Below are 8,876 nucleotides of genomic sequence, written 5' to 3' on the forward strand. Positions count from 1 at the left end.
ACTTTAGAAGGAAATAAAACCGTCCTTATTAGCTCTAACCTCGCTAGCCTCCCCATGTATATGATGGGGATGTTGCTTGCCCAAGGATCAGGGTGGCCTCGGCATCACGGCCTCACGACGCATGAACGCACCCTCATGTTGCATTGGGTCTGGCGGATCATGCGGGGCGATGGGGGTCTATGGCTTCAGTTGGTGGAGGAAAAATATTTGCAGGGAGAGCCTCTCTTGGCGTGTTTTCGCTCGGCTAGGTCTCAATTCTGGAGATCTATCCAGGCGATTAAGGATGAGATCCGGCTGGGTGCTACCTTCTCAGTTGGCAATGGGAATAGCACCCATTTCTGGATTAACCCCTCGCTGGATGGGGAGTCGCTTCGTGTTCGGTTTCCTAGGTTGTTTGCTATATGCGAGGACCCGCATCTGCGGTCTCCGCGGCCGGTTTGGATGAGCAGTGGAACATCGTGTTCCGCCGTTCATTTGGGTCGGAGGAGGTGCGAGAATGGGTGAGTTTGAGGGTAGTCCCTCGAGAGTTGTCCCAGTCTCCTGACAGCATTTCCTGGAGACTCTCTCCTTCGGGAGAATTCTCCATTAGCTCTGCATACCAGGCGCTCTGCCGCCAGCCGGTCATACAGTGGTTATCCCCATTGTGGAAGGCGCCGATGCCCCTCAAGATCAAGATTTTTGTTTGGCAGCTTTTGCGTGATCGCTTACCCTCTAGGACAGAGATTCTTAAGCGACACGGTCCGGGCGATGGCATATGCCCTCTATTTAATGTCCCAGAGACGGGAACCCACATTGTGTTTTCTTGCACCGCGGCACAGGCTCTCTCGAGCTTTGTCCGCGAGTCCCTCGGGCCGGATTGGGAGGCATGGGACCTTGCAGAGTTCCGGCAATCCAGGGCCACCCAGGTGGGCCGCAAGCGCCCCCTATTCCTGCTTATCTTTGCGGCAATGGTGTGGACCCTTTGGATGACTGACGATAAAATGGTGATTAAGCGGATCTTCCCGCGGCAAGCTTTTGACTCGTTCTTCAAATTTCTTGCCTTCTTGCAGCACTGGCATCCGCTCGCTAGACAGCGGGACCGCGACCGACTTGGGCTTCTCATGGACGCACTCCTAGCTTTCGCGCGCCGGCTTTCCGCCCATACGACGGCTTCTTAGTTCGCCACCCGGTGGCCTTTTTATATTTCTTCTTTCTTTGTTGGGCGTGATTGTGGTGTGGCCCCAGCCATCTTATTTGCTATCGGTACTTGGTTGTATGGATGTTTGCTTTATCTATAAAGCGGGGCGAAAGCCTAGCTCAAGAGGGAAGATAGAAGTACACTTTTTTTTTGAACAAATTTTAAAGCCAAACGCACACTCTTCAGTACGTAGTTATATATGATCGCATGAGTATATATTGTACTAGAACAAATCCAAGTAGCGTCACTAGGGCATAAGCACAAGAGATCTCTAAGCATATATAACCAATCAATCTCGGGCCAATCATCCACCAATTTGATCAATCGACCTACAAATAATAAGCTGCGAGTCTCCGGTCCCCTACACAATCATCCGCTGGCCGGCCGATCGATACATCGACATGTCACCTGCCCGGCCGGCCGCTTCCAAACTACGCGTACGATCAGTAGCACCGGCCGGCTACGTACGTACTCACCGCCCCCGCTGGTGCACAGTACTCTAATTAATGTGCAACATACCATTCCAGCAGGGTCACCCTAGGCCGGGGACGGCAGCCGTACGTGTCTTGCCCCGATCGACCGTGAGGAGAGCTGCGTACGTATCAGGCAGCAAAAAAGACCACCAAAAGCTTAGGGGAAAGCAATGTCGCGCATGCAGAAGCGTGCGTGTGCAGGTAAACTGGTACAGGTCCACCCCCCCTGCCGGCGCCGTTGCGGCACGGCTGTTGGTCTCCTCGCCGTGGATGGCATCCGTGCAACCAGCGCTTGCCACCGGGCCGTCGCGCGCAGACGACCGGCAGATCACCCGGCGAGGTCACGGAGCAGGTGAAACCCTGCGCTCATCCCCCGGTAGTGCTGGTCCTGCACGCCGTGGGACGACCCCTCGGCGGCGCCGTCCATGCCGAACTGGATGTTCTGGCCGTGGCCGCCGGACGGATGCAAGCCCACGCCGTCCATCTGCTCGCCCGGGAACAGGAACCCGCCCGCGCCGTGCTGCGCGGACGACGGCGCGCCGAACGCGATGTTCACACCGCCGACGCCGCCGTGCGTGTCGTGCTGCTGCAGCCCGAGCGTGAGCGACACGCCGCCAGCGCCGCCTCCGAATCCTCCCTGGCCCTGCCCGCCGTACGCGTCGAAGTCGAGGTGGTGGGCGGCGTCCATGACGCCGAAGCTCTCCATCCGCGCGGGAACGCCGGCGATGTTGACGACGGAGGCGAGCGAGCCGGCGTCGTGGCCGACGTGCAGCTGCGCCCGCGTCGGCTTCCGGTCGTCGGCCCCGACGCGCTCGCCTTCGTCGGCCGCGGCCGCCCCCTGCTGCCCCTGCGCGTCGGAGGCGTGGCTGCCGCTGCTGCTAGGGTTGTTAGGGTTTATCAGGCCGCCATCGTCCTGCTGCTCGCCCTTCATCTCCTCCACGTACATCTCCTCCACCATGGGCTTCCACAGCCGCACCCGCGCGTTGATGAACCAGTTGGACACCTGCATGCAGCGCGCGCATGTCATTGTAGCGAGAGGTGCAAGTGTAACCAAGAACCAAGAATCTCTGTCCGGCCAGCGCTAGCGGACGCGCCGAGACCCAGACATGGCAACCGATTGAAGCGTGACGATGGAGATGGGCCATCCACACGCGACGCACGGGTAGTGTGTGTACGTACGTACCTGGCTCCGTGAGAGGCCCGTCTGGCGAGCCAGGATGTGCTTGTCCACGTCGCTCGGATACCTGCAGGGATACACACATTTTGGTACGATCACATGAGCACAAAATGTTACGAAAGCATGCGCTATTAAGAAACAAAATGAATCAAGTATATTAGTGCTAATCGGTTAGAACTTATGTTTATGCTTTGTCCACTCAAACACACTTCCCCGGTTAATTTACACATCACACAATAAGATCGATGCGTCACATATCCAGCTAGCTAGCCATGATTAACTAAGCCATCCTTTTCTCACAAAAGACTTTTGTGCTTACGTGCGTGCATACAAAATCACTCACGAGCTAGCTAGGTACACGTAGTTCATCAACTAATTAACATGCATGATGAAAACCGGCCAATTAGTTTATGTTTCCAATTGGAATAAGCCAACGCCCTAGCTAGTCCGTAGGGATCGATCGTACACACACACACATGACATTGGGTATATGCTTGACAGCTTGAGTATATATAGCATCCATTGGCCAATATGCCAACATGGCCATTTGAGCAGGCGATGCCAACATAATTGTGGTCCTGATGAACATTATGCTATACGTAGAATATAAACCTTTTATGAAGAAAAGTCCATTAAGAAAACTAATTAACTGACTACCAATTCAATGTGCTAGCTAGTCCTTAACACTATGCAAAATTTAACTTTGCTCAATGTACATTGCATCGATTTACATGATCTATATATATATGCTTAGCTAGTTAAATTTACTATGCTGGTTATCTATATTATTGAAAGGAAATAAAATTACTTTGTGAGCTGATGACATAACTGTTGGGTTAATGCATGGCACGAAAAGATGCAACTATTGGTGCGGTACTGCTACTTACGGGTTGAGGAAGTGCTCGAAGAGCCATGCCCGGAGGATGGTGACCGCGCGCTCGGGCAGGCCGCGCTGCGGCCGCCAAGGGTGGCTGTCCATCATCATGCCACCGTTCTGGTGCATCGCCTTCTGCTGCCGGATGCACTGGTCCAGCACCTTGAGCCGCGGCGTGTCCCCCCTTGTCATCCCCGGCGGCGCCACGTCCTTCTCCCCGAGCGCCTTTCGCACCGCCTGCAGTTGCGCTACGATCCCGTCCCTAAGGCTCCGGAAGTGCCGCGAGATGGTCCGCGCCGCCACCGCCGTGTACCCCGATGCCGCCCGCTCCCCCGCCACCGCCTCGAACCCGCCCGCCAGCCCTCTCATCTGCTCGCAGTACCTCCTGTACCTCCGGTCCACCTGCAACCACTCATACACCAATGCAGTAAATTAAGATGGGCAATGTAACAGTGAATTACACGGTAACAATGAACTGCCGGTGTGGTAACTTGTGCGGATTAATTGACCAGTAAATTGGTTGATTAGGATGGGCAATGTAACAGTGAATTAGAGGGTAACGGTTAACTGCCAGTGCTGTGCCGTGACATGTGCGATCGAGCTGCATGCTAGCTAGAACTCAGCTGCAAGCACTGCAGCTCTTTCCGTGGCAGTGGCAGTGGCAGTGCAGTGTGGTAAACAGTAAGAAATGCTTGCATTGAATTCTCCGAGGGAGATGGGCAAAGTGGTGGTGCTGCACTGCAGCAGTATGCAGAGAAAGCTTGCAGTCGCAGAGTCATGGCAGGCAGGCAGGGTGTGGGTGTGGGGGAGACGAGGCCGTTGCTGCATGGCCATGGCCGGCGGGGCTATCTATCTAGCAGGGGACCCGGGCTATGCGAGGCAAGGGAATAGAGGTTTCCGAAAGCAAAGGGTGTGGCCCAAGAATAGCGCCCCACGGCTGCCCTAGCCGCAGGTGCACTCTTCCGGCAACCATGATGGAACTCCTGCTCCTGCAACGACGACCTTTCCCGTAACCAATCCCAGATTCCCTTTTACTTCGATCTCATGCAGCACTGCAGTGCACTGCCTGCTAATTAGTAATCAATCAAGCAACTGCTTGTGGTGGAGCCATGGAGCTGTGCTTGGATGATTGGATTGGCTAGGTAACTATAGCTCGATCGGAGCTCGCTGCTCACCTCCTCCAGCATGACGTAGAGCCTGTCCTTGAGCCGCTTGAGCTCCAGCGCCTCCATGGCCTGGATCTGCGCCGACGGGGTCCAGCCCGACGTCGACGACGACGACACCTCGCCGCCGCCGGCCTCGTCTTGCTGCTGCTGCTGCTGCTGCGGGGGCTGCTTGGCGCGCTTGGGCGTGATGTCGACCGGGAGGCTGCAGTAGCCCTGCAGGAGCTGCTGCGCCGGGAGGAGGAACCGGGAGCTGCGCAACGGCCACGCCGCGCCGTGCCCGTGCGCGTACGTCGCCGCCTCGTGCTCGTGCGGCAGCATCCACGACGCCGCGGACGCCTCGTGCTGCTGCTGCTGCTGCTGAGACGAGCCGCCGAGATGGTGATGGTGCAGCTGCGCGACTTGCTCCGGCCGGCACAGCGACAGGGACAGCGGCGCCTGACTCGGATGGTGATGTTGATGATGCTGCTGCTGCTGCTGCTCGAGGAAGAAGCGCATGGTGGAGCCATCGTGGCCGTCTCCTCCCCCGTCGCAGTGAACATCCGCAGAGACGGACGTCGCGCCGGACATCGCGGCGGCGTGCAGGCCGCGCATGCCGAGCAGCTCCATCCCGGACTGCAGGCCATACAGCTCCGGCGCGCCCTCATCCATCTGCGGCATGAGCGACGCCGCCGCCGCGTCCGCCGCCGAGAAGTAGTCCGCGAAGCCCAGGCTGGGATCGTGCGCCATCCTCCCGAGTTACACACCACCAAAAGGTCCACCCAGCTCGATGGAACAACTGAAGCAAATTACACCACCAAACCAATCAGCAGAGCAAAAGCAAACGAGACAAAAGGGCAGGAACACCAATCGAAAGAGATGAGCTCACTTTGCGCAAAGCAACTAGCTCGGACGACCAAATCTTTCCAAAAAACAAGAACAGACGGCACCCAGTTGATTAGTCACTCCTATCGCCACTGATCTATCAAGCTAGCTAATCAAGGCTAGCTAGGACTGAGCAGAAATACTACTACACACATCACAGAGAGCTAGCTACTGGCTAGCCATAGGCCATAGCAAGGTAGACGAAGAGGAGGAAAGCAACGAGGTCAAAAAAAGATGCGTTGCAGGTAGCAATCCAATCCAACTATCCAAGACAAGAGACAATCCCGGCCCCTTTACCAAATCACACTACCAGACTATACCTCACAGGCTCTCGCAAGAATCTCGCTTTGGTCTGGAGGGGAGGAAAAACAGGATGAAAAGCCAGCAGCGGATTGTGGAGGACGCGCGCAGTGGTCTTAAAGAAGCCAACCGGAGCAAAGATCTCATCGGGAAAAAGCAGGCGAGCGAGCGAGAGAGGAAACGGGAAAAAGGTGTGGGGCGGGGCACGGAAAGCATACATGGCTATGGCTCCCTTCGTCGTCGTCGGCTGGACCGGCCCGGCCGGGGTGTGTGGTGGTGGTCTGGTGGTTGCCCCGTCAAGCTTTCGCCTCGCCCTGCCGCTCGCTAGCTGCTGCTTCCTCTACTTGCTTCTTCTGATATGATATGAGATTCCCTCTCTCTCTCTCTCTGTCTCTCGGTCTCGCCCTGCTGCCGTATCTCAAAAATATCTGGATGTATGTATTTGCTAGTGTGCAAACGTACGTGCTAGCTACCAGGTTTTGGAGATGGTGGATATAATCTTCTTCTGTGTGTGTGGACGGATCGATGTGAGACTAGTTAGACCGGCCTCTTTCGGTGCACAGTGTATGTATACGTGTGGCTTAAACTCCTCCGATCGGCCAAGTTCACAGGAGATATACTACTAGCTAGCCAGGACTCGGGTGGTCTAGGGTTATTCTTGGTACTTCCTACATTGCATAGAGCCTGCATCAATTAATTTGGATGGAAGGGGGTAATATGTGAGGTAATCAGGTCTGCTCATGCTGGTAATTATGCTGATTACTCTTTTTGTCATTGGTCAAGTAGTGCTCTTCATTTTCCTGCCTACGTTCGTGTAATGGGGACTCGTTTCCTTTAAATATCTAATGGGCTTCCTTTTGGGCAACGTTTTCTTCTAGTGGACTAATGATGCATGCTATGGGATGGAAGCACTTTTTGCATACATAAATGGCTCACTCTAGCATGTGATACATTTGTTGAAGTTGATCGATGTCCCCACAGGAGGGATGCAACAGATGATTCTGCATTTCTACGCATGGAAAATGATCCCCACGGGAGGGATGCAACATATGATTCTACATTTCTACGCATGAAAAATGATGGTTCATTTCATATATAGGAAGTATATGTGGTATTTTCATATCCCGGATGACACAACTGAAAGGGGGCGGAAATGTACTACTCCCTCTGATCTATATTAATTGTCGCACATTTAGTACGGCCTCATATTATTTGTCGGACACTTAGTACAACTTGCTAAGTGTGCGACTAATATGTATCAGAGAAGTGCAGAATATAGTAGTATCGGAAATGCATGTTAGGGCCCGAGCTCCATGGTGCTCTTTTTGTTTTGAAAAAATCACAACTCATATTTAAAGTTTCAAAAAAATCCTGAAGTAGGTCCTGGCGCCAAGTGGGGAAAGAGTGGTCCACACCTTTCAACTAATTGCAATTAAAACAGCCTACTGAAAAGACCGCTGGGACCGTGCCTATCTGTGGGACCAATTGCATGCGACTTTCTTGATTTTCCTTTTTTTTCCCATACGCTTCTATTTTCTGCTTTTTTTAGAAAACTTCATTTTTTTTCTGACTTCATATGGTGTACCTTAGGACTAATCATTTATCGATATACTGTATTACATTAGCTAATTGCGCATGCGTAACCTGGCATATAATTCATATATTGGATTGCCGGTGATGTTACAAAATTAGCGAGTTTTTACAGGACTTTGGGTGCCGATTACCAACGAAAACATTGTTACCGGGGGGGGGGGGGGGGGGGGGGGTCTACAGATGGCTGGTTAGGTCGACCGTCACTGATAATACTTACACTATCAGGACAGCCGAGAACTAACATTCATAAAAAAAAATTATATACAGCCTTCGCTCCTCATGCTCCCAACGCACCTAACGCTAGGGCTTCCACTGCCTTCAGCCGTGCAGCCATCGGCCTACCTCGTCTCCTGTGGCCGTGGAAGGCTCCGCTTTTAGGTATTTTTCTTGAGTTTGGTAGGGTTTGTGTCCTCACGAAGGCGAGGCGGTGGCAGCTTCTTGAAGATGGAATAAAGTTCTCCCCGCTTATCCCCGTCTGGTGGTGCTTCTAGCGCCGTCGGAGGGCGTGTGGAGGTTTCTCCCCGGCTGATCTCGCGGGATTCGGTCGGCTTTTGTCTTCCGTGGATCCGCTTGGATCCAATCTTCGCTCATCTATGTTCGTGTGTCTACAGGTTGAATCTTTTCGATCTACGCCTTTCTTCATCGGCGGTGGTTGTTGTTCTGCTACGCTGGTCCTTTGAGACCTTAGCACGATGACTTCCCGACTGTCTACTATAACAAGGTTTGCCCGGCTTCAGTGATGGAGGGGCAATGACGACGGCGCGCCTTCGGCTCGCTCAGTGTTTGTAGTCGTCGCTAGGTGGTCTACATACCTGGATATAATTTTTACTTCTAGTGTTCTTTGTACTACCTTGACAGTGAATGTATAGATCAGAAGTTTTGTTCGCAAAAGGAAGAAAAATGACATTGATGACTCTAATAGATATTCTGCTAACGAAACATGCCATCATTGATGTGCCATTACAACTGCGAAACATTGGACTCAAATACATATTCAACCTCGTAATATTCCGAATATGTGCCCATTACTACCAATTTTTTTCGACCGAAGGCCCATCAACCTCAACCTAAAATATATGTCCCCTAGTGACTCTCTCTCTCTCTCTCTCTCTACGTTGCTGCCACACCCCCTTCCCATCCGCTATTCTCTCCCTCTACCCCCCCCCCCCCCCTATCTCTCTTACATTTGTATTGTATGTATCATGGCTCCCCTACCCCTCGCTCATCGGCGGTTCTCTTGGCGGCCTCCCTGCCA

The 8,876-nt window shown here is 53.3% G+C and overlaps 1 protein-coding gene across 4 annotated transcripts; it reads right to left on the reverse strand.

Moving 5' to 3' along the window:
• Window positions 1-1,449: 1,449 nt before the first annotated feature.
• Window positions 1,450-6,539, reverse strand: LOC123098996 (homeobox protein BEL1 homolog). 4 transcript variants are annotated; one of them, XM_044521096.1, is made up of 5 exons: window positions 6,247-6,539; window positions 4,877-5,642; window positions 3,715-4,103; window positions 2,834-2,894; window positions 1,450-2,653 (listed from the first exon to the last, which is right to left on the reverse strand). In XM_044521096.1, the coding sequence occupies exons 2-5, from the start codon at window positions 5,591-5,593 to the stop codon at window positions 1,979-1,981; spliced, it is 1,842 nt and encodes a 613-aa protein (XP_044377031.1). In that variant the 5' UTR covers window positions 5,594-5,642; window positions 6,247-6,539; the 3' UTR covers window positions 1,450-1,978. The 4 variants fall into 4 exon arrangements, with proteins under 4 accessions (XP_044377031.1, XP_044377033.1, XP_044377034.1 ...); XM_044521098.1 differs by lacking the exon at window positions 6,247-6,539 and adding an exon at window positions 5,733-6,231; XM_044521099.1 differs by lacking the exon at window positions 6,247-6,539 and adding an exon at window positions 6,049-6,229.
• Between the last annotated feature and the right edge of the window lie 2,337 nt (window positions 6,540-8,876).

Source organism: Triticum aestivum, chromosome 4D (assembly GCF_018294505.1).
Source record: "Triticum aestivum cultivar Chinese Spring chromosome 4D, IWGSC CS RefSeq v2.1, whole genome shotgun sequence".
In the NCBI taxonomy this organism is placed as follows: domain Eukaryota; kingdom Viridiplantae; phylum Streptophyta; class Magnoliopsida; order Poales; family Poaceae; genus Triticum; species Triticum aestivum.

Bases quoted from the DNA above. Each gene is read 5' to 3' on its own strand.
- LOC123098996 (XM_044521096.1), bottom strand. From the start codon at position 5,593: ATGGCGCACGATCCCAGCCTGGGCTTCGCGGACTACTTCTCGGCGGCG. The intron at 2,895-3,714 runs GTAAGTAGCAGT...GTATCCCTGCAG, and splicing joins TTCGAGCACTTCCTCAACCC to GTATCCGAGCGACGTGGACA. The intron at 2,654-2,833 runs GTACGTACGTAC...CGCTGCATGCAG, and splicing joins CGGGCCTCTCACGGAGCCAG to GTGTCCAACTGGTTCATCAA.